The 27,202-nt window shown below is 35.7% G+C and overlaps 2 protein-coding genes across 2 annotated transcripts in view; one reads left to right on the top strand and one right to left on the bottom strand.

The window, feature by feature from the left end:
- LOC142331549 (midasin) overlaps window positions 1-27,202 on the bottom strand; it is a 640,891-nt gene that overhangs the window by 361,543 nt on the left and 252,146 nt on the right. The window lies entirely within an intron of this gene.
- The window catches only part of LOC142331604 (uncharacterized), a 152,859-nt gene that overhangs the window by 44,639 nt on the left and 81,018 nt on the right, over window positions 1-27,202 (top strand). The window contains exon 3 of the mRNA XM_075377620.1: window positions 10,933-11,118. Within this exon, the coding sequence (XP_075233735.1) occupies window positions 10,933-11,118 (186 nt within the window). The remainder of the gene's footprint in view (window positions 1-10,932; window positions 11,119-27,202) is intronic.

Here is a 27,202-nt window from a genome sequence, read left to right as displayed (position 1 = left end):
TATATAAAAAACAGCACGATTAAAAATGACAATTATAACATTTCTTTATAGAATCCACGGTTTTTTCTTTTCCTGTTTTCTTGTTTCTCGTCTATCTTTTTTATCTTCCGACGACGACAATGTTTCGTAAAACTCGCGGTACGATCCGTAAATTAAATATCATTCGCGTAGGCGCAACAAATCTTTCTGTTTTTGGAACAGAAATAGCAAGCCTATTTTTGTATGCCACAACAGGGTTGATTTTGTCGTCTTTTAAGTTTGTCATCGTCTTTTAGGTTTCAAAATTAGAGTTTTGAATTCGGCTTAATCGTAACTTGTTTTTATGAAAATTTTATTCTGAACTGATTTTCTGAACCGAAACCAAAGACAATCGTCAAACGTAAATCGAGCTTCAGATTGAGAGGTTGCTTCATCCTCTGTTTTCTTAGAAAGTTATTTTTTTACCCTTCTTCACTTTTTAATTTGGTAACACCAAACGGACGAGGCTTGGCTCGAGCCAATCTCTTTATCTGTACCCGATCTTCTGTGTTTTCATCTTAAATCTATTTTAGAGGGGCCGAGTCGCACTCCGTTTGACGGTGTCGGATTCAAAATAAATACGATCTATAAATTGAAGATTTTTACGGGTGTTTAAAGCACGTAAACACACCGCACTAAAATTATAATTCTTATGTTGACCACCACAACTGTCGGACGTCATTCTGACGCGGACAATATCAGGTTTCGACATAATATATTTGAAAACGCATGAAGAGGTTTCCTCACTGCCTCGATTGCCTTCAGTTTCATCCCGAGTGCAACGGTGGACGACCGCGTTTGCTAAATTAAATTGCCACCTTTTGAACATAAAAGAATGGCCGGGTAGCAGTTTTGGTGCGTTCAAGACACCCTGAAGGTCAAAATTGAATGCCAGAATATCGCTATTTGTTTCTGCTGCCGCTGCCTTGTCTTCATCCCTACGATTTGTCGTAGGATTGTGTTTTCGTTTTTTTTCAGACTCGTCGCTCTCGTTGAATTTTAAGCGCGTTTTGCATTTAGGCTTAGGAAACTTCAGTTTAAGTTCTAAAACCATTACGGTAACTTTCAAACGACAAACTCTTTCTCCCTTTTTCCTTACATTTATTTGCGTTCGTACTATAAATCGATTTTACGTTAAACTATACATCTAAATGCGTACATAAATTCACATTTTAGCCGACAACAGTGAGATTCTAGGGACGTAAAAAAAAAATGTTTTCTTTAATAAAATCTATATCATCATCATAACATAAGGAAGGTTTGCGCCCCCTTTTCAGGCGATTTTTGTAATAGTGTAGACCGGTGTGGTTCCCAAACTTTTCCGAATCGCGGCGCCCTACCCTAAGTAAAAGTACGACTGATCGTAAGTAAAAGATAAAAAAAAATAAAACTCGTGTATCCTCAGTATTTTTTTTTTACTTTATTAACATTAAATTAATAATTAAAAATGTCTTGGTTCAATTAATTATGAAGCTTTTACAAGATGTCGGGAAGAGGCGCACAGTTTGGAAATCACTGGTGTAGACTATCGAATAATTTATTCGTTAGTCGTACATTAATGCCAGAAAATAGTCATATGCGTAAAAATGATAATGCTTAAATTATCCATCCTAAAAGAGATACGTATCGGATAGTTTACTACAAGATGCAGGACGTTCAGTTTAGTAATAAACTGACCAATGTGAAAAATGCGATTTTTCACATTATGCTTTTGAAATAACTACGTTATTTCAAACGGATAAATTATAAGCGCGGGTTATACATATTTATAAATGTAATCTGTAAATCGTCATCGACCGCTGAATAATTTATATTTCTGTTTACGCATTACGATGTAAATAATTTACCGTAAAATAAAAAGCATTGTACCTAAACGCAGAATCGAATAAATAGAACGTCAGAAGATATTTGCAAATTTAAAATAACAGATTTCTATATTAAAAGAAAACACATACTAGCGATTCACTTAAACGAATGCTATGATTATTATAACGACCGTACAGTCGAAATACATCAAGCTTTTATCGTACACTGTGGCCCAAGGAAACTCTCACGAAAGTAAAAAAAAAATGAATTTACAAGTTTTACTGTCGAAAACAGAAAGTAAATTACATTACATGAAGCGCCATTAAGTATCCCGACGCAAAAAAATGCAATTTCTAAAATCATATATAATAGGTGACTTCCTAAATTGTAATTACTTCTGAATTCCCGGTTAGAAGCGGTCACACTGTCGCCGTTCTTGTAAAATGCTTTCACGGCAAATGGACGTTGGGCACCGACCCGCTGGACCATCAATATTAAACGGCAGGTAGTTGAGCACAGAAGGTGTCGGTCCCACATTTTTACCAGCTCCGTACGTAATTATTATCTTATAATGTAAGAAATAATCTTGGATATGCGTAGCGTACGATTGTAGTCGTGTATTTTTATGCAATGAATCGTCATTTTTGACGACTCAACTCGTTAATTATAGTTTCATTTTGTCTTTTTTTTTTAACTTAATTCACCGCATGAGCACGAAACTTCTGACTGGGAATATGAAAATGGAAATTTGATAGCGTATGAAAATGCTACGCCTGACCGGCATTCCGAAACCTCCAGATAAAAGGCCGAGACGCTACCGCGGAGATCGGAATATTACTAACATATTTACTGTAGCAAATTATATATATGGATACATATACGCTATGGTATTTTATTTAGCACAGGACTCATCAGAAATTACTCATAAAATTGGAGTCTGTTACAACACGGTAAATCTTACCCTGAATACAGTGTACACAAATAAAAAAAAATAAAATAAAAGAATAAAACAAATAAAAAATTTACATGTAATAAATCTAACTGAATATATAATGTCCACATAAGTAATAATATTAAAATCAATTTAAAAAATCGCAATAAAACAAATCGGTCACCAAAAAGCCACAATAATTACATAGAAAAACAAGCATTCATAGTCAATAATAATGAAAAAAATCTAAGGTTCGAAGTCCCGAATTCACCGAAACGGAAACGCGATTCGGTCTACCCGTAAAATATGTACATGCTTCATTATATTATCGACAGCAGGCCTATTCATAAAATAATTAACATCATTATTCTCAGAGAAAGCGACGGTGAACTCTTTTTACCTAAAACGCAGAAATCCTAATAATAATCTGGCGCTCGTACAATGCTACCGCCAAACGGTAAGATTTTATTTCACCGAATTTACATACGCTACAAAATTTCAATTTCAAATTTCTACGCACAAGCTTCGAGCTTATACGGTGAATAATTCGTCCAAAATAAAAAATAAAAATGTTTGGATACGTTATAAAATTTGTCTTCGTATTTATTCGTCGGCGTTGATTATAGATAATATCGATCGCGTCGACGCTAATGAAAAATAAGATAGATTTTATTAATTTACTCAAAGTAATATTAATTTTTATCGAAATTAAAAATAAATTATTTATCGCTTTTGTCGCGGGTAACAAGATCTCTATTTTTAAAGAGATCGGAATAAAACGGGTACATCGGAAGAATTAAATTGAATTTGTAAACGCGTTCAATAAAGAAATAATTAAACTTGAAAATAAATCGTATCGGATGAAGACGGTTAAATAAAAAAAAAGTTATACGAAAACTTTCTGATGTAGAACAAAATTACCTGATAGATAAAAATATGGCGTAATAACCGCACTTCACACGACGAAGTACACTAGAAAGAATGAAAACGGATCGGTTAAGTCTTCTTTTTTATCATACTGCTCTTTTACCTTGCAATGTCAAGCCCTTCCACTCTTTATATATATATATATATATATATATATATATATATATATATAGAGCCTCTGCCGACCTTTTCAACTGACGCGGTCGTCTCTTTTTCTTGTCTGCTCACTAATTTGCTAATGCCTTTCTTCCTAGACTTTCATCTATTTCTTTTAACCTAGATCTCGCTTTATGTATTAGATTAAGTTAGATTTTGTTACAGCGATGCTTATCATTTCAAGCAAATGTTGAAAATTAACGTTATTTTATTTTTTCCGTGAAAATTATAAAAATAAATACTCAACACTTCACTTTTATAACTTCATTTTATCGTAATAAATCGCAATTTTAAAATTAAAATTTACAAAGCTACAAAAAAATAATTTTTCTTTTTTCCCGTAATTTAAATACGGTGGAATAAATACTGAAAAAATTTAACGAAAAACTTTTCTTTCCAAGGACAACGTATAGTCGAATATTTTTATTTTCTAAATAACATAGGGATAGTTTAGATTATTCATATATATATATATATATATATATATATATATATATATATATATATATATATATATATATATATATATATATGTGTGTGTGTGTGTGTGTGTGTGTGTGTGTGTGTGTGTGTGTGTGTGTGTGTGTGTGTGTGTGTTTTAATCATTTTCTTGGTAAAGGTAATTGCAAATTATATTTTTATATAATAAAAATATAACGATTAAGATGGTAAAACAACTTTCTTTTTTACTAAAAATTAATGAAATATAAATACGTTCGGTATATATAAAAAAAATTGAACGTGATACCGATTCATTAATCAAAATAAATTATGTACAGAGTATAAAATTTACAAATAAAAACTAACGAGGGTTTGTTTATTTTAAATATATGCCTGCATCATTCTGTAAGATGAACCTCACACAATAACGTACTCCCGGTCGTTATTTTTTAGATTTATGTAATACTTAACTCTCCATGTTGAACTAAACCGTGAGAATACATTATTTTGAATTTCGATACCTATGTATTTTTTTCCTTTATGACGTGGAATAATTAACGAATATTTTTCTTATAGAGTTTATTAGTTTTTTTTTTTTTTGCGAAAAACGCTTTCGCGTTATCATCGCCGGGGTTAAAATAATTACAAGGGGGTTCTTCTAGGATATTAAAATATTAGCAAAATACGGTTAAAAACTATGATGAAAACTAAAACGAATACGACTGCGAATAAAACTGAAACGCTAAAGAAACGCAACGATTAGGATAATACATGAAAAGCGAAATAATAACGTGAAATACCAAAATTTTGACGGGTTGAATATTAGTAAGTATATTATTTCTTCTTAGACGTAACAATACCCGGTATAGTACGTTCTTGTCATTTCCTATAACGCGCCGTATATCTCTTGGAATTAAATTTGAAACGTACGGCGGCATGGTACATGCAGTCCGGAAGGATGTGCTGCACAGTCAAGCGGCATTCGCATCGGACGCACAGTGGTGCGCTCTCCGCTGACATCAGGTATCCGTGAGTAGCTTCGGCATGTCCTAGTCGCAATCGACAGAGGACCGCTTCCTCTCGGCATGAAGAGTCCCTCGGTAAGACGGTGTCTTTTACGTGTCGGAGTTTATTATCCGCTGTAGCAGTCCGGTCGTATCGCCGTCTTCTTCGAAATCTACGTATAATGGAATCGATGAAATCGGTAATCGTTACTCGAGAGGAGGAAGACGGTCGGCTATGTGCACCTTTAGCGGCAGAATCCGCAGGTTCGTTACCCAGGCTAGGGTCCGGTAGAAATTCAACTGTGCGTTGTGACGATTTAATTTAGCGATCGTATTATGCGTTTCGGTGACGATAGGACGTCTGGAATACAAATCCTCTAAAGCCTGGAGATTACTATACGAATCGCTACAGATAAGGATGAAACGATATTTTGATCTAATGATATTCAAGGCCGTTTGACGGCGTACAGTTCTGCATTGTACACGCTTGTAATACCAAGTAAACCGAACGCATAAGTTCTGTCGTTTACAACAAAAGAGCATGCTACGGTACGGTTCTGCTTCGACCCGTCTGTGTATACTACTGCGTCTAGGTCTGTTTCCGATAGAAAATTGTAAAATGTTTGCCGAACGACGAGAAAAATTAATTAAAATAATTCATTTTACATTTCGTAATGTAAAAAACCTAAAACGTAAAGAATACTTAAAAAGAGTCTGTAAAATACGTAAAAATTTCAGTTACAAACGTAATGCAATATTTATAACTCTTAGTAATTTTAATCGAAAACGTTCCTTAAGAAGCGTTATAGAAGTATATAATTAGATCACAAATCAAATAGAGCGGAGAAAAGTACAAAAATCATTTCTATATCGACATTTTTAATCGTAACTGCTTTAAATATAAAATGTTTCTCTAACATCTATGACCGGCCTAAACTGACTACACAAAATTTCAATCTTAGAAACAATAGTGTGAAATAATAGTGTGTTATCGATCGGTAAAAAAAAATATAATTTAAACCTTAATCACGATAAAAACATAATTTAGTAACGCAAATTAATGTTTATTAAAAATATTAAAATAATAATAAACTATTGAACGTAATAAAAATATAAATTTATTTATTTTCGTTAATAAGGAAGGTATTAGAAAAATATTAACAAGCAAACAAAAACGGTTTGACATCAAAGAGTGATGACGTCGTAATAATTTGCTGCCGCTATCTACTTTTAGCTCAAAGAACTTCACTCGTACTTTTAAACGATAACGCGTACTAGTATAATTTATTTAATTATTAATTATTGCTGTTTTACAACTTTTAATTAAGAAATTCAAAAAATGTTTGATCGAAACGAAAATTTATCTTTCTTTCTTCAATACGGTGTAGTCTGAAAAGAAATGCCATGCGAACATTACGAATTACTTAATCCATTTATCTTTCAGAGGGCATACGAATTTATTTACCGTTGAAAAAAAGTGAATGTTAGAATGAATCGCATTCGGTAATTTTAAAAGGTTATAAACTTCCATTAATCGATTTACCTTAATATATTATCTTAATACGAAACGTAAGACCCGTATCAAATTACCGAATTTATTCGAGTAGCCCCGCACTTTTTTTCTTGGAATTGGAGAGAAAAAATTAGGGTGCGGGGCTTACTTGAAATATAGCCTTTAGCCAGGATAATTTATGTATAGTAACGTTTTCTTAGAAGTATCTAAATTCAATCGCATAAATATATATTAGAATTTCGGTTATCAATACCGGATGCCGCTTATACAGAATACATCCTTAATTATTAACATCCTGTTCTTATTATCGATAGGAACGAAGTTACGATATTTTTATTAAAACCGATTCATTTTGTATAGGCTGCATCCGGTTCTAATAATACTACAGTTACAGTATCAGTTGTTACCTATCGTCGTCTTGTTTATTCGCCATAGTCGTTGAACTGTTTGTATATGTGGACGGTTATGTGCATTTTATCTGTTTAGTTTACCTTGTAAAGTTTAATACGGTGATTTATTTTAATTACGGTATTAAAATGGGTACAAAAGGACAGCGTCTACCATCTTATACGGTAAATGAAAAACTCTGCGTTATAGAAGAGACTGAAAAAATTGGAAATCGGGCGGCAGGAAGAAAATTTGACGTAGATGAAAGCCGCATTCGAGACTGGCGTAAGAAGAAACAAGTTCTGGTGAAAGGCGCTGGTAATAAAAGGACTTTTCGTTGCTTAAAACCAAAATACATGGAAAAAAGGAAATGCGGTTATGCTGTCAGGAGAGAAATGTGTCAATCGTATGCTCAATCGCTAATCGCTAAATCTTTGAATAAAGTTGGTTTTAAAGCAAGCCGTGGATGGATAACACAATTTTTTGCAAGAAAAGGGGAACAAAATTACCTCGTACATTGTTTTTAAAAGAAAAACTCTTCCTACCGTACAGGTAAATGGAGTTATTATCAGAGCACAGGAATCAGGTTGGATGGACGAAACCTTAATTTTAGATCGAATCAGGTGACGAATGAGGCTGATGAAAATTTCTTTCTCACGCCTACAGGAAGAATCAGACGCCCAGATTTTAACCGGATTTGTGTTTGGATAAAAGACGCTTGGGAAGGTATTTCCACGGAATTAGCAAGGAAAAGTTTTAAAAATTACGTATTTTTTAATCATATCTGTTGCACTTTAAAATACCGGTATATACTGGTTTTTTTTTTAGATTTTCGGTCCGGGAAGTCGTGGTTCAAGGCTTATCCGGGGCGGGAGCTAGTCGAATAAATACGGTAAATCAATTTCAGTAGAGGAAATCAGAAAACTATATTCGTGATCGGACAGAAACAACGCATCATATTATTTTAACGATCGTTAAATATTAACACCGGTAAAATCTTTTTATTCTAAATCCGTTTTCATTAAATTACCGAGGAAGACACTCGATCGCTCTTATTTTGATTATTTCTTCACTAAGACCTGCTTTCCCCTACGCTATTGGAGAGAATACAAAGCGCGTACGGTATTTTCCTCTTTTAATTAACGACTTATCTAACGAATTAATTTTTCTTCCCCTTGGAAAAAAAACCGATATCGATAGATTAAAGAAAGATATCTTATCAATAATACACAAAATCCAGAATGAATAAAAGAGGCGAGTTGTACATCTGTAAATTACTTTAAACGTATTAGATATAGATAAACGTTACAAAACTACGACAAAAAAAAAATTATAAATATTTTTTAAGAACGACGAATATATTAAAAAAAACGGACGTAACGCGACTTTAAAAAACCTGGTAGTTAATTTTTATAACAAATAATATGTACTTACGTATAAAAATAAACTTTCTAACGGTATAAACTAGAAGCTTTTAAAAATCAATAACTTCCTTTCTTCTTTTTTAAAACGACAAAAAGTTTTCTTGTTACGAAAATAGCTTATACAACCTTAAAAAGATTTCAGACAATTCTATCGACCGTTAAACTTTGTCGATCACCGTTCACGTAACTTACTGTATCGAGTAACGACTGAACAAGCAACAATCCAGGTACTTTTGAATAATAAGTTTACGGAATGCGACAAAGTTATTTCAGACATTTAAAAACGTTCTATTTATTTTTATTACGTAATAAAATTTACATACGATTAAAATACAATTATAGTAGAATCGTAGAATTATGTAATGTTATACAGAATCCCGTTAAAATAGAGTATAATTCAAATGTAACGGCTGTTATTTTCGCTAAATCAGATCTTTTTTTACATCGTAACTTCAAATTTAAAAATAATCCTTAAAGATCGAAAGTAAATCTTTAATATAAGTAATACCAAAGACAACGGCAGTAACGATAAAGAACAAAAATAAAATTTACTCGTATTTACAATTTGAATGCTAATTAAAATGACGATGTTATAATTAAATTTTAATGTTAAATTTAGTTAAAATCCAGGATAAGCGATTCTCTCGAAACGTAATGATTTTTACGTTGTCTAAAGAAATATTAGGCGCTAATCATTTTGAGATGAAAAAAGTTTTTTTTAAACTGACGGTTGTAATATTCTATAAAATTGTAATATAACCGTGAGCAATTATATATATATTAATGGATTTCAATTTTTTTTCGACAGATAAATAAAGCCCGTCGCACGAAAAAATACAACGGGATAAGAAATTGTATTCCACAGTACATTTCCTAAAACCAGAAAATGTAGGAGCGTTCTAAGGATGAAATTGTTTTTATAAGTTCTGAAGCAGTATTTTTTATCATTTCTTAGGTCGCATCATTTATGCAACACGTTTTATTATAAATCGGTCATATACGTTGAAAGAATTCTTTGTATTAATTTTTTTTTTTTTTTTAAGATTCCAGAAGTAAAAGAAAATTTACAAACGACTTTATATCTTGACATTTTAACTAACAGTGACATAGCCGAAAATAAACCACAACGAGAATGATGCAGGAATATTTATTTAATATTATAAATTCTCAGAGACGTTCTTTGAGAAAGTTTGCACAAAATTACGGCTTTTAAATTTTGATAAAGAAAAAAGTTGCAACTTTAAAAATTAGATTAAAAAAGTATCCCGATTCGATACCGTTAAATATCGGTTAGGAATTAGGTATTTTTCCGGTAAGTCTAGAAAAACAATTAATTTCTGAAAAATATATACTTAAGATAAGATTTCTGAACGATATAATAATCATCCTAAAACATTGTCCTAAAAAAAAAGGTTCTACAAGCATTTTTTTTTTCAGAAAAAATTTATCCTTTTTTAATATAAAATATAATAAGACATTTGAAATCTTTACGTATCGTCCTCCGCAGAGATATTCGCTAGTCCATATCGGCTTCAGAATGTTTATAAACAAGGAGCTCATTTTAAGAAACGGTAATTTTATTCCCGGTAGCCGTAAAAGTTTATTAAATATTATTTCGAGTACATTTTTCCACGTTTAATTTTGATATATTTTTTCTCAGATCCTCCCGTATCTAAAATCTAAAATTTATACTTCGAAATATTTAACTTTTTTTTTAATGAGAAAAATTGATAATATTAAAGTCGGACTGTTACGTAAAGTCGTATGTATAATGGTAGACAGATTTATCGGTACTTATTTCAATTCATCATTTAAGAACTAATTATTCGGTTTTCAACAAAACATAAAATCGCGTTATAATGAGCAACTGCAGCAGTAAATAGTAATAAAACAAAAATTTTACGCGTGAAGTAACTGTGACGAACTTATAATAACGATATAAAATTTTAATGCCGGTAAAATTTAAATCCGCTACTGAATTATATCGTGCGACGGAGAAAAATTTTTCCGTTCATTCCTTTGTACTTGTAGAAAATTTTAAAAATTACGGAGGGAAAAAATACTTTTTACCAAAAATGCTCCCTTTGAAAGAGACCAAAAAAAAAAACAAGAAAATAAAACGATACGATGTAGCCGTCAATACGGATCATTATTGCAACTGCATTTTAAAAAGCGCATTTAAATCCGATTATATAAATAATTATCGGATTTGTAGTAATTACTCCGCGGCATTATAAGACGGTCGCAAAAGCTACATTATATTAAGTATTAAAATACATTTGGAAGTGTTTTTACGTATTTCTCTGTTTTATGTTTTTGTTGCAGGCGGGTTTAGGTGCAGTAGAAGAACACCGTAGAATGAGAAATTATTTACGAAGGATGGAAAGAGAAGGAGTACAAAGGGTGAAAATGTTCCTCGTAATAACCGCAGCATACGTACTGTTTTGGGGACCTCTATTTTTTGTAACGTTAGTACATCATCCGATATTAGGCAATCCGTTTGGATACGAGGTGGGTAAATCGTTATTTCACATTTAATATTATTGTTATTATAAAATATCCTTTTATATTGTAACGATTATTTTTTACACCCGAAATCATAAAAAAAATAATAAAATTATAATTTCATTACGGATGCAAACAATCAGGCCGACGAAAAACAAACATCGTAAAAAAATCGATTAATTAAATCCTTTTCAAATATATTATTAATTTTTCTTTAAAGAAAAAGAGATATTATGTATGTGACGGTAAATTTTATAGGTCTCCTTAAAGATAAAATTCCAAGGAATTCTTCTTTACGTAAAGGGAGTCTGAATAGTAAGGGATGGACAGTCCAATCGGGAGTTTATACGGGACAGAACATAAACTAACCGCTCGCTTTACTATTGAATAATTACTCGTCAATAAATGTTTGTATATTTCAAAAGTATTTTTTAAATTACGACTTGTTTTTGTATGTATATCTACTTTTACTACTCCGACTTCAGTCGATGACGATAGCTTAAAATCGAAATGCGTATTTATTTTAGTCGGTTTCTTTATATAAAATTCATGAGAATTCTCTTTAATAAAACGTACAAAAAAGTTATATCTTAATCCTCGCGTTAACAATATTAACCCTTTAATGTTTCAAACGTCTAAGCGAGGAATTTCAAACTGAGCCTCGCCTCACGTACCTTTTTGATATTTGAAGGGAACGCTATTTGCTTTTTCATATATTTAAATACGTTTACGCAAAACAGTCGATCGATAATATACCGAAACCGTCACGGGTTTAAAAAGGCTACCCGATCTCCCGAGGATTATGATTGTAGGTCCGCTGCCTACGGTGAGCCAACTTACAACTCATTTCTTGGTCTTTTTTTGCGGATACATAGTCCCGTTTATTACTAACCGACCTTATTCCCTTATCGATCTTCTTCTTCCGCGGCAGTTATTCCTTAACCTGTTATTTTAGGTCGGGCTTCTTCTTAAGCTTTCCGATAAAAAAAAAATGTACTTCATTAAAAACATACAAAGGTTTTCACTGTAAACTTACGGAAAGATACTTTTAATCAAACGATCAGAGTCTCGATAATATGCTGATAAATACCGCTAATTAAAATCGACATGAAAAACAAACAAAAATTAAAAAGGTTACGAAGCTCTTCAAAAGAAAAACAAAAAAATTCCAAGCAAAAAATATCGTCTACTTCAAATGACATCCCAACCCCCTAGGGGTTTTACCGGAGATCGTCGTTAGACCCTCTAACTGATTATATTTCACGACAAATCAGCCAGGCCTCGGCAGACATTTGCATCGGTAAAATACGAATCAAATTTTGCCTTCAGGTAGGCCTCAAACGTACATCTTCACAAACAATCTAACACGATTACCACAAACTAACTGACCGAAACCGCGGACCCCGCGCCTAGTCTAAATTTGACAACACCGTTCGAAACCGAGTGCCTCAGAAAACGAACGAGTCGTAAGTCAAATAAGCGCTACACCGGTACCGATTAAAATTACGTTGTACGCAACGTAGAAATTCAGACCTACAACCGATAAGTCGAGCAGATTCGGTCACCTAATAAGGGCAACGTAACCTCATTCCGGTCCGCGCAGGAGCCAGGGAAAAACCCCGCACTCCCACTCGGTCACATCGTGAAGTCTCGCGCGGCATACCAAATCACAATCAGGGATCGCCACCGGCGGAACGAAGACACGCCCTGGTCGCACGGGCTACCATACCCCGGCAGCGCGGCCATCCCCGCCAGCGGGAGCCCCAAATCGAGTAGCAAACGATATCGATATTAGGGTGGCAACATGCCAGTGCGCCTGCCTCCAACCAATCCAACGCCTAGGCCGGAACCCTAGCCACCCGGAATCCTACCGTGATCAAATACCTCGATTAATTTCCCTCAGCCGACCTACACGCCGAAAGGTCGAGAAGAAAACCAACCGCTGTAGACCTCTCCTAGCGGATCATCCGATTAATACGGAGATCCAGAAAGTATTGTATTCTCTCAAGTTCCCTAACGGCTCGTGAACGTTCGACCTTATATCGGGGACAGACATAGAGGATGCGGTCCGCTGTATCAGTAGCCCCACAATCCGGGCATTCGCTCGAATACACCAAACGATACCTTGCCAAACCCGTCCGAAAGGCACCACGCCCGGAGAGAAATTATGTGATATACCGATCGGAGGAAACTCATCTAATCGCACCTAAATCAGACACTGTACAAAATATTCCATGCGTGCAGCGACCTGTGACGGATTCGTTCTCCCTGTCCTTTCTTTCTTTCTTTCTTTTTCCTGTTTAGCCTCCGGTAACTACCGTTTAGATAATTCTTCAGAGGATGAATAAGGATATGTACGAGTGTAAGTGAAGTGTAGTCTTGTACAGTCTCATGTCGACCGTTTCTGAGATGCGGTTAATTGAATGAATCACAACCACCAAAGAACACCGGTATGCAAATCTAGTATTCAAATCCGTATAAAAATAACTGCCTTTACTAGGACTTGAACGCTGTAACTCTCGACTTCCAAATCAGTTGATTTGGGAAGACGCGTTAACCACTAGACCGACCCGGTGGGTTCGTTCTCCCTGTCCTGCCAACACGCAAGGTCACGGTCTTCAATCCCCTGCTTTCGTTCTGATGTCAATAGGATATTTACCTTGGAAGTGTAGCGTTCCCTACGCTCATTAGCCAACATATCTATCGGGTTGAATCCGGCTATAACACACTGCCTCCCACGAGACTGTCCTATAACTGCCAGCAACAGGAGTCGCTGGACCCGCAGAAAAATGTCCGCGTAACACCTAAAAACCATGCGGTGAGCCCAGACAGGTGCAGAATAAAGCATAATAGCATAACCCGCGGTACGGGAATTCAATCCTCGATCGGGATGAATGACTCTTCGGATTCCATAAAAAGCATCAGCGGCCTTTTTTGCAACATACTGTAGATGTTCCTTGAACCGAAAATTCTCATAAAGGATAACATCCAGGTACTTTTGAGCCGTAACATACCGAATGGGGAGACCGGCTATCCGTACCCGGAATCGTCGGGAAGCAGCCTATCGGCCCTTAAGCAAGATCATTGTGGTTTTCTCCGGGCTGAAAATCACTTTATGTTGGAGACTCCATAGCCGAAGTGTCTCACAAACACGAGCATCTCGAAATTCTACTTCCTTAGGCGAATCCCCTTCAATCAGCAGCACCGCGTCGTCAGCATAAGCGATGACACGACAATCACACGGTAACCTCAAACGCAACAAGGAATCGAATTCTATAATTCAAAGTAGGGGACTCAAAACACTGTCCTGAGGGCATCCTTTAGTTAGGATGGCGGCTCGAAGGTTTGTAAGACAACCTTCGAGCCGCCATCACGCAGGGAAACAGTACGACGGGTAAAATAACTTGAGAGCACTTCTAATTCATTTCGTGTATATTTACGCTTTTTCATTTGAAACAGGGCAGAGGGCCACCGTAAATTATTAAATCCCCCGGACCTGTCAAGAAAAATCCCTAATACATATTTGCATAAACTAGAGGATCCATCACCTTTAGTGTGGCATCCTCAGTGTTCTTGCCCGGTCGGAAACCGTACTGTTGTCGGTTAGCAAACGATCAGTGAACAATCTAACATTAATACGTATATATAGCACCTTCTCAAAAACCTTACCGATCACAGGCAAAAGCGTTAGCGGTTGACAAGAAGAACGAAGAGTAGGATCTTTGTCGCCACCTTTGAACAATACCAAGTCTCCACGCTTCCAACAAGCCGGAAAGCGGCCGACAAAGAGTAACCTATTATAAATTCTAGTTAGAGACCAAGAACTATTGGAAGCGCTCGGACAAGGAGCTCCACTAAGATACAATCGCATCCGGGGGGCGAATTTCTAAATTTTTTTTTACATCTAGTAACAATTTAAATTAACAAGGTAGATTACATCATTTAAATCTAGAATTAAGAGCAATATTAGAATAATGGAGCCCAGAAAGTAAAAATATACTATCACGATATAGTATGGTATTATATATAGATGAAATTTACGTAATAATTAAAAATTAAATGATAACGTGCTAAAAAAAATGACTGATTGCGATAAATATCCATATTATAAAATGAATCTGTCAAAAGAAAAAAACACAAATTATAATAAAAAATAAATCGTAAAACGTACATAAATCTGGGTTTAATTTGAACTAAACCTTTTGGTGCGGTGAACTTACAATAAAATGCATTAAAATTAATGAGGGAGAAGAAAAATTACGCTAGAATAAAAACGCCATGATTTCGTGAGAAAATCGAGTAGAATAGAGAAACCGGATAAACAGAATACAAGAACGGGCCCCGTTAAGATAATAATAAAAGCAAACGATATTTAACTACCCGCAATATAACTATACAGAATTTTAAATTAATATCACCGCGAATAAGACAAGAATAACAATCGTTGTTTTTAAAAGATAAATTACTATTTCATTCCTGTTCTGTTGTTATTTCCGTTATTGATTTAGATTAGATTTCCAATATAAACTGAGAAATAGAAAAAAGAAAAACGCATACTAAGAAGTTAAAAAAACACCTCATAAGCGACTACTACTAGTAAAACTAAAATTACAATAATTTTAAACCGAGACCTATTTTAAATCGCCGTCTATATAATAATTTTAACACGTTATAAACCTACATCTACAAACAGAAACGACTTACAGGGCTGAAGATGTAGACGAGCGTAAGAAGAAACAGTCCGTGCCAATATTTTTATTAAAAAACAAAATGAGTTAATCGATCGTTGAACTTAGTCCGCGTCAGCTCGTTTAGTCGGCCAAAATGCAAGATGTTCAGCCCTAAGTAGTCGCTGCCAAGTAACGGCGACGATTACTACCCGACGTATCGAGAATCACATTTATGCTATTAAGAGATGACTGATCGTAGCGCGCCTATGTTTGAGAGAACAATAGTATAGCGGTGACGAGAGGGCCGAACATCCAAGCTCGCCTGCTCTGCGCGACATCCGCACTAAATTTAACAAAACGAGCCGATCGTACAGTGAACATCATTATTCTGATAGAAAGCGACTCTTATTGCAGATATCGATAGGTTCCAGTCGAATTATATGCACGACGACTCTAATAAAAGCTGTAGGAATAAACAAAACGCTACTGTTCAGAAGAATAGCTATAAATTATCCGATTTGTTCGCGAAATTTTCTTTGTTGTTGCAGTAAAACTTTTCGACGTACCTAACGTTCTCGGCACAGGATAAAATTCATTTACCCGAAAACCATGACTTTATTTTCCACGAGTAGAATTCAATAAGTACTGCGATCGCTGTGAATAATTGAAATATATTCAATACAGAGAAAAATGACCATAATCCATTCTCATTCTTTTAATTTTATTCTTCTTCTTCTTAAAAAAAACCCGTAATATTAATGGATATGATTAAGAGAAAATCAGATTATTTGACATATCGTATAAAAAATACAAAAAAAAATAAAAATATACCGTTTTCGCGCGTACGATATACAAAGGGCGTTGTGATATAAAGTCTGTCAACTAATACAACCTAAAAAATTAGTTAACGTATTAACTTTAACTATTTATGAATCTACAATATACTCGTATTTGTTAAAAAGAATATTCACTTCCATCGAAACTTACAAAACTGTTTTTGTCTGCTTTGTTACGTTTCAGTCGCTATTTTTATTAAATTACAAAACCGTTTAAAGAAAGTCTTCCCACCGATTTATTTAAAATAAAATGTAAACATTTTTCTTATACGCAAACTGCATTATCTGTCGGTGAATTAAAAACAAAAATACCGACCGAAATTTTTTTAAAAAGTTCAATTTTCTGCAACTCCGTTTTAACAAATACATAAAGATGCGCTCAAAAAATTTTCATGAACACTCTTCAGGATTCGTGATTTATTTCTTGTATTTATACCTTCGTGTATTTACACCCTCACATTATTCGACGTATTTATAATTTAATTTTAAATAATATTACGAACTTCTATTCTAGGTAGATTTCATAAGAAAGCTACGTAATGTAACGGATACCATGATTCGACTCCGGAAAATTTCGACAAATCTCCGCAAAACTACCATCAGCTCAAAAGTTATACATACACACACAAACATATATATATATATATATATACATATATTTATATTAAACTTTCTTATTAAGTAAAATATCAAATAATTTTTGAATTTCTACTATTTTTGGATAAGGGCCTAAAACTTTTCTAAATAATTTTTTTTTATATCACCAACTCCTGGCCAGAGGGTTGAAAAATGGAGTTTCGTAGACAAAAAATCATACCCCCCTTAATAGGCACAGAATCGAATCGGTTTAAAGTGGTCGTTGGTCCTCTAAACATTACCTAAAACTTTTGTCTGAAACAATGTTTGACATGACCAACCCTTACGGCAAGGGATGAACAAGCCGTATGCTAAACATGTAAAACAATTTTTATCACGTGCAAACATTGTCGTATTGAGTAAATTTGTAGTTTTTCTTAACTTTAACCTGGAAATCTTTTTTATACCCTACTTTTTTTTTTTTTCCCCCCCCTACTCCCCCGGGCCGGTTATCCAATTAAGTATACGCAGCCCGAGGGAGTGTCCTTTTACTCTAAGGGGGCCCCACCCACCGGCAGTATGTCCGGCACGGCAGTGAAACTTAGCAGTGAAACTTATACCCTACTTAGCAGCGGTGAAACCAACCTCCGCCTTCCGTCATAATGAAAGGGATTTTTTTTTATCTTGTATTATGTACCGATCAAAGGGAAAGATTTATTTATACGAGTGCCGTTTGGAACTCACAGAATTTTAATTTTTGAACCTTGTCTCTTTGCGATTCGATACGTTTACACTAACGATTTTCAAATTCTTTAATATCCTCAGTATAATGCGATTCTTCTAACTTTCTCCACAAAATAAGCGGTTATCTTAGCTTTGACCTCATCGTTTGAGTAAATGTTCGTCCGGCAAGCCTTTTCTTCGGGTTTGAGCATCAGCCGATTAAAGCTCCAAACCCTTTAATATCGGTGGACAGGTACTTGCTGGTATTCAGCGACCTAGGCGTGAAGCGAACTGCTTCACGGAGTTCGCTTCGATAAATTTAATTTATTGAATGTCATATATATTTCAGTAGTTGACGGGGTGCGCCTACCCAATTTAAAATATATGGCAAGTGAACGGTGGGACACGAAGCGAGTGAGTGGTGTGTGGGACTACGCTTAGTTCGCTCACGCAGTTAGGTTAGCTCTAGGTGTTAGGACACCGGTCGCTAAACCGATTCGAATCTCAGTAGCCGTTTGCGGCACAGACATTCGGTCTTATGTTTTAGGGCGACCGAATGGGGTGGTGGCAGGAGAAATGCCGTGCAAATCGATCGATCAATCTTCGGTTTGTAAAGGAAAGTAATCGCCGAGAGCCGAATCCAGCGCACGCGGCACAAATGTAAAACCTTCGACGTGTGTGTCGTGAATTTTTGCAGCAAAACCTGAAATGTGCACGATATGGTGGTGAAAGAGCGCTCTGTTTTCGGCTGAATAAGGAAGATTAGCCTGAATAATACCTTTCAAAAAGTCCAGCGGTGAAGCGTAAAACTCCCCGTGAGTTCCTGACTTTTTCTAAGGAGTCTACGAGCACGACATGACAAGAATCCCAAAACGTTGCAGTCGTGTTTTTTAATTCGGATGAAACCGTTCTCCTCACTCTACCGCTCTTTCACCGGCTCCTGTCCGCTTTTTGGACTGCTATATGGTTTCTGGCGCGTAATAGTGAATCGGTGTTTCACAAACTGTTAAATAATATCGAAAGTATTCAGCGAAAACGCGTTTACGTAAGTTTAAACACTCTTGAAAAGATTCGGTCGGACGCGTATTCGGTTCTTCGTTAAAAAGCGTTCATCCATCCCGCGGATAGCTTTTTCACAGACAAAACATGGTGTAAAATGAAGCAGATAAGATTTGTCGAGATTATTGCGGCATCGGTAAGCTGAAATCATTTAATTCGACACTGGTAGATTTTTGTGACTATTTTGTCGACCGCAGCGGTTTTTCGCCGTCCCGAGCGTTCATCGTCTTCAACAGATGTACGTAAGAAGACCCATTTTAAGGTCGAAAACGAAAGGGAGAATTTTTTAAAACCGAATTTTTCTCGTTTTGCGAGCGCGCGCACACTCTCACACAAACACACACTATCTATATATATATGGTACAGATTGCAACCTACCGGCAGAACATAATTATTCGTGTAATTAATTTTTGTTTAATTAACCGCATTGTTTTTTACCATCGCGTTTAATAATTTAGCAGAGGTACAAATATTTTACCAGGTCTCAAACGGTAAATATTCCTCTCAAAATTTGAAATTACATTTTTTAATTTGATGTAAAAGTCTCTGTTAAAGTACTAAATGCAGAATAATACAACAAAGCTGTACGTAAAAAAAAAATTAATCTGACGTAAATGTACTCGTATAAATAAATTAACTTACCACCTGACACCGCTTTGACCTGTATGATATATTTATTTGTGCCTCTTATTCCGCCCGGACAGATATTACTTACTATTCGTATCGATCATTGTAATAAATGTAAATGTGTAAAAGTAAACGCGGTGAACAGCAGCCGTTCTTATCTGCAAATTTAAATTCATAAATTGCAACTTATATCGTGAAAAATCAAATTCTTTTCTTTTTTTGTAGAACATTGTTTTAGCAAATAAAAAAAAAATCGTATTTCTTGTCGAGCGAAGAATGGCCGATGTTAAATATTTAAAGAGAAAAGATTACATATATATTTTTTTAATTTTATTATTATTATTTTACCCGATTAAGAACTAGACATATTTCTTGTTTAGTCAGGACAAGATGTCTGAGAAAGTATCGGTTACGGTCGTCGATGAAAACTGAAGATACAGATCCGTTTAACCGAACGAAAAATAATAGTTTGTAGCGTCACAGGAGAGCCGATCGGAGTTAATAACCCGACTACGCGCCAGATCGATGACCCTACATGATTATACCGACGAAAAAATGCGAGGTCTAATTGTGATAATCGTAATAAACTATAATTTTTTAATAGAATTTTTTGTATATCTCAGAACTATTCTTACGACGAAAATAATTTACATCGAAGGAAAATTAATTATATTTTCAAGTTTATATAAAGAAATAATTTAGAAACGTTTAGTCGCAGTAGAAAAAAAATATATATATATATAAAGGTTTGTTGATACATCGATATGAGAAATTTTCGTTAACGAATAATAAAAAAATCTAATTACGTACGAATGTAGGTATTACAATAGCAACGGAAAGAAAAAAAGGAAGTCGCATTAAGCGACTAAAATGCCATTTCTCTTAAGGTTAATTTTTTAAGTACGAATACATAAAAATTTCAACAACAAAAAAACGAGGACAAAAAACCGTACGAATTTAAAACTTAATTTTAGTCTCTTTTTTATACTTCTAACTCGCGGAAATGTAAGCGAATATACAGGTACAGTTGGAAAGTAGTTTCCAGCTAATTTACTCTTAGCGTCGTCGTTAAAACAGTCTCGGTAAGCGCTTAACATTTTAGATAAAAACGGAAATGCAGTGTAGGCGAAGGAGTTAAACGGTTAAATCTACGCCCTGTGTACGGGAAAATGTACCTCGCTAGACTTTAAAATATACATAAACGCGTAGTGCGCGCGCGCGTGTACGTGACTTCCGGTCCAGAATGTAGAGATAGAATAACTACTATCTTCATTGTCGCTGCCAGTTACCTGGGCGAATTCAGCCGGCTTTAAGCCGTCGAGCCGAGCCAAGTCGCATTAATCTACCCGAAAACAACAAGAGGAGCGTAATACGACGGAGCGGTCGGGTGTACATGGGAGAGGCAGTGAGAGGGTTACACTACCGACCTACGGAAAACAAATCTCCATAGCGTCCAAGGTTTTTCATATAAATAAATGGCTGTGGTATACGGTAGACGAATTCAGTCGGAATACAACCTACCACTACCCCTAGGGAATAGTACAACATACCTAAAAACATTCATCCACCGGTAGAATTCACCTTACAAAAAACAAGCGGAGACAAATCAAAAATCAAACCGATGTAATAAGAATAAAATAAACTATTGAAATAAAAAAAATTAATTAAATGCTGTAAATTATTGAATTTTTTAACGAATTAAATATGATCTTCTACAATAAAACGGAAAATTAATGGAAATTTAAATCCACAGCAGTATATAACAAATAAATTATGTAGATCGATCGATAAAAACGGGTACAAGGCGAACTCCCTGTTCCATCGGTATCGTTTTTAAAACCCGAATTAATAAAAATCGCATTAAATATTAAAAAAATTATACTTTCGATATTTAAAATTCGATGCCAAATTACGAGGGATATCTCTAAAGTAAAAACCGCTGGGAAATTTCTCTCCTTAAGTTTGGCCAATTCGCGTCGTTCACGGCCACGCTAGTAATGAACACGCTGCACTGTTGTCTGTAAGTTGTCGTGTTGTAGTATCTTTGATTACGTGCGAGTTATTACGTTATAAAGTGAATACGAAAATCTATGTTGCCGCCGACTGTGAAATACGAGGAGTTATACGTTTTTTAAACCGTCAAAACGGTTTAAAAAACTTTAAAGTCGGCTGAAATTCACAGGCAGTCGGTTGCTGTGTACGGTGATAACGTAATGAATAAAACAAAAGTCCGAAAATGGTGTGAAAGGTTTAGAAATGAAAGAATTGCGGGCACGACGAAAAATGTTCCGGGAGGCCCGCGACGATGAAATTAGAAAAGATCGTCGCTCACAGATTTCCGACCCGGCTCTTTTTTTCCTGATGTTTCAAAAGCTGTTACCGGTCGCATAGTTCATAACAAATCAGGGTTCAGAAGAGTTCGTGCGAGTTGGGTGCTGCATATTTTAACGGAACGTCACAAAAAAAAATCCGAACGGGATCTGCTTTGGAATTTTTGATGCGCTACACAAAAAAAGACGATGAGTTCCTTAATTCGATCGTTACCGGCGATGAAACATGAATTTCTTATTACACGCCACAGAGAAAACGGCAGTCAAGTGAATGGCGTCATCCTCAATCACCAACCAGACCGACAAAGGTCAAGCCACAGCCGTTCGGGCGCAAACTGATGGCCACAGTCTTTTGGGATCGGTTTGGAATACCGCCGATCGATTTCACGCCGCGTGGAACGATTATAAACGGAGTAGCCTAGCGCGAAACTTAACGTAAATTACGGCGCGCCATTCAAAATCGGCGACGTGGACGGCTGACCGACGGTGTCGTCCTGCCGCACGATAATGCACGTTCACATGTTGCCGGTCCGACACGTGATTTACCGAGAACATTCGCGTGGGAAATTTACGATCGCCCACCATATAGTCCGATTAGCTCCTTCTGAATACCATTTGTTTGGGAATTAAAAGAATTTTTGACCGGTAAGCGATTCGCGGATGATGATGAACTTAAAAATTTTGTTTATCAGCGGCTAAATGGACTGGCGCTAGACGAATACGACGAGGGTATATTGAAGCCGGTGTAACGCTGCACGATAAATATCTTAATTCATGCGGCGATTATATAGAGAAGCAGTATAAGGTATGAAGTTTAAGAGAAATAAAAATATTTATAAAGTTTTCAGAATAAATTTTTTACAACGAAACGATCGTTACTTTAGAGATAACCTATCGGATATTCTGCGTTTAAAAACCCTTCGTTGGCCATAATTTGAACCCGAAATTTCAAGCAGATCTGAAGAATGTAAATTTAATGTTATTACTGTAATTATTTTATCGATTCGGCTTTATTATTTTTTTAACGGCGATTTTATTTTGTATAAGTTTGAATAAGCCAAGAAAAACGCTATCCGTATTAAACAAAACCTCGGCTCACAAAAAAAAAAACGGAAAACCGACAAACCTATGCGTTTTGATAAAAATAAGAGATATATAAACACTCTTAACGAGCGAGAGCTAAGACTGACTTTTCGGACTTCGAACACTCGGATAAATTTATTTATTAAAATTTTACTACGAATTTTAAGAGAGGAAAATACTTTGAATATCACAACTACATAGGGCTTGAATAATCTAACATTCAACAATAACTAAATACGTTCTAAATAAAATAATTAACGGTTTACCGATGAAATAAATGAAAATTACGGAACTGCTCTAGCTTACCAATAAAAAAAAATTTTAATAATTTAACCTCGGTAGGAAAAATTCAACCGATTACAATTTATATTTCTATTCGTATTTTATTCACTCCCGTGGATATCTCTTTTTTTCTGTTTAGGCTCCCGAACCATTTCGATCGAAAAAATTGCTCGTGTCGTTTCCCTTTTTGTGAAGAACAGAATTAATTTACTAATGCGCCGAGCATAGTAACAGAAGCGTCTGTAAATCATCTTACGAAGTCGTCGAACGCCAGATTCCTGGTACCGTCAAACACGGATTTACCCTACATTAATAATTTCATTAAATCCGATCAGACTGACGATGACGACGCTGCACAATCGACGGAAGATCTTGTCCTAATACTGTTTACACGAGAACGACAAACGACAAACAACACGACGGCATTTCTATTCCTACCGTCGGCATAAAATAGTGTAAAACGTTTAATTTAAATTTTAATGGAATAGGTAACAAGAAAACGAAAGAAGATTGTAGATTTAAAACACGAATCGGCCGAAATATATACGTATTTTCCCTACGACAGTCGCACAGAACGTTACTGCTTAATTAAAGTACACTACGCAAGAAAATACTCGAACGATTTCATTCTATACACGTTATTTAAAACTATTAAAAAATTAGAAAAACTTATAAAAGCGATAAAATATAATATTCTTCTCGATAAACAGTAATACTAAATAGTAAAATAATCAAAACGTACTAACAAGAGCAACTCTTTAGACGATTACATAAATAAACGATAAAATTAAAGAATTTCAACGCTTTAATCAAAGTTAAAACACAATCTTAGCGCTGAAATACTTTTTTTCATACCGTTTAAAACACGAAGATATAAACAAACTTTATCCCTGTTTAGCCTCCGCGAATCACCGTCAGCTATTACTTCAGAGGATGATATGCGAATGCGAGTGAAATGTAGTCTTGTACGGTCTCAGATCAGACGTGTGGTTAATTGAAACCCGACCGCCAAAGAACACCGGTATCCACGATCTAGCATTCAAATGCGTATAAAAGTAATTAACTGCCTTTGCCAGTCTTTGAACCTTAGAACTCTCGACTTCGAAATCAGTTGATTTGCGAAGAAGCGTTCACCACACGACCGACCCGGTCGGTTAAATATAAAACAAACTGAACCGATCAAACGAAACCCTATTAGCTTGTCGAAATAACTTTTAACATAGTCATAAATAAACGAGAAAAAAAATAAAAATACCTCTATTAAATATAATTTGTATTAATAAACCGAACGAAGATCGGTAGTCCGATTTCAAAAGATTTATTATCGTTGGATATTTAGTAAATTATAAGTAAATTACTTATTTCGATTTAATCGAATACACGGGTTAAAACAGCGCGATCCGGATTATAAAATACATCAGAACGTTTGATATATTTACCGATTACCTTTAAATTTAATTTACTATTTAAAAAACATACAGAAACTGTACAGATTAATTTGAAGAACTTTAACTTAATTGTTTTTTCTATAATGAAGCCGCTAACAACAATAAAAGTACGTAAAACAAAACAAAATAGAAGGAAAATCACAAAAAGGGAGAGCTGTGATCTGCATTCAATTTTTAAAAAAAGTCTCGAAAAGCAACATCATAACTGCCTGAGCGCTCCCAGAACTTCCATTGAAAAGATTTAACTCATATCCAGAAACAAACGTGAAAATTAAATTAATTTAGGACCTTAATTTTCAGTGGTTTTTATTATCTCAAAATTTTAAAACTACATCTACGGCAAAAACTGAAAAACTACTTTCACCTTAGACCTACAAGCGCATCGTTAAAGAAATTTATACAAATATCAATCCGTTATAAAAAAAGCACTAATCGAAATCGTAAACAAAGGTTTAGGAACGGGACAGGCGATGTTATTCATTTTTTTAAACATTATCCGACGTACGTATTTTTAAGTCAAAAGCTGTTCAAAAATATAACACCCGCTTCACAGATTCGTTAGAAAAGAAAATTGAACTCTATAATATAAAAACTAACAGGATAAAAATTTCATGAATATGTTAAAGCGTCTCTGAAATTAAAACGAAATAAATGCTAGCGCGCACAGGCGCAAAAACACATAATAGATTAAGCGATTTTTTTTTATAAACCAAATTTTCAGTATTTTCAACGCCAAAAAAAAAAACCTTCTAGAAAATAGAAAAATCGATCCGTGCAAATTAACCGATAAATTATCCCCGGGGTTACCGTGTCGGTAATGTGTAGTTTTATTATTCGTCCGTTAAATCGTAACAGCCGATCTGAGTGCAAGTTTCATCGATTCAGATGTTTTTATGCAAAATTTACGTTTCAGATTTTCAGGCGCGCTCACACGTACACAGATTATTCTAAAAAAAGTTGTTAGAAACACTCGCTTTATATTTTTCGTACGTATTTTTTTGCTTTATTTTATATTTACTACCGCCTCAGTAATATACTTACTTTACTTTACTAGCCGACGCCCGCCTTGGCTGTTGAGCCATTTGGCGACGCGCTGACCAATAAAGACGAACTTCGGGCTCTCATCCGGTTGAATGTGATCCGGGGCCGGACAACCCTGGGCCAGACGTGACTGGGTATCCGTTGAAACATCAGCGCCCACCCGCGATTTCCCAGGCTTTCCAGTCTTCTTCTACACTCAACCGTCCTCCGGCAATCCGTTTGGGTGTTGCGCGATAGACTGTGTATATCGGCTTCGGAATCGACCAAAAACACCGTTTTCAAAGAAGAAACTGGCTTTTCCAATTCGACCGCAGCAGCGTGCACCGCTCCAACTTCACCAACATAGTTGCTGCGGGGGGCACCTACAGCCGTATGTCCCACGAAAAAACAGCAGTAGTACCCAGCTCCTGTTTCTCCAGCGCCTGAAATTGAAGATCCATCGGTGTAGACGTGAATCCACTCGTCCTTCGGAAATTCCTCGTGGACGGTTTTTAGGGCTAGCTACTTCGATTCGTGTCGTATGGAGGCGCGTTTTGTCGTCGAATGGTTCCTGAGTTCGTAGCGAGCTCGAGGTAAGTGGTCGAAGAAGTTCTGGCTCGTGCACAGGGAGCGGTGTCCCCAGGTGGATTATCATATTTCCTTATAAGTTTTTCATATGAAGCGAGTGGAGCCGTCTGTGTCCTCAGCCTAGAAGCGGCTTGCTGCTTCAGTAGTTAGTCCATTGATGCTAATAGACTCGCCTAAAACGCTCCTTGTATCTCAACGCTACCCTTTCTCGAGATGATTGTAGGGACTGAATCTGAGTCTGTGTCTCCGTGCATGCAATAGGGGTGGACTTAGCAGCGCCTGTGATTAGCATTAAGGCCTATTTTGAACGAAGTCGAGCTCGCTTAGTGTGCTAGCGCTGGCTGTAACCAAAACTTCGCTCCCGTATACTAGAACAGGTCTGATGTACGACTTGTAAGCAGTCTTGAGAACATCATGATTTGTCGCACCCCGCCCTGTGGTTGTCAGTATTCTTAATAGGCGGATTCTTTTTACCACCTTTTCCACACGACGGTCCACATGAGGCTTCCATATTAAACGTCTGTCTAATTGAACCCCTAAATATTTGGATACATTGCTTTCTTCCGACGCTATTCCATTGTACTGGAGGTGGATCTGTGGTACTTTTGTTGACAAAGAGAAAAGCCGAAAACCGGTTTAGGATGTATTCACTGTCATCATTTTGCCTCGCCCATCGTTGTAGTTTTATCAGAGCCTCGTAAAAACAGACGTCGAGTGAAGAGATGGATCCTGGTTCCCCAACAAAATAGGTCGTTTGCATAAAGGAGTCCCTGGACGCCAAGTACGTTTCTTACCGCATCCAGGATCATTTATCACGATATTAAACAGCGAACAACTCCAGACGGCTC

Source organism: Lycorma delicatula, chromosome 10 (assembly GCF_047948215.1).
Source record: "Lycorma delicatula isolate Av1 chromosome 10, ASM4794821v1, whole genome shotgun sequence".
NCBI lineage: Eukaryota > Metazoa > Arthropoda > Insecta > Hemiptera > Fulgoridae > Lycorma > Lycorma delicatula.
Note: the sequence above shows the minus strand (reverse complement) of the source record. Positions and strands in the feature narration are given on the sequence as shown.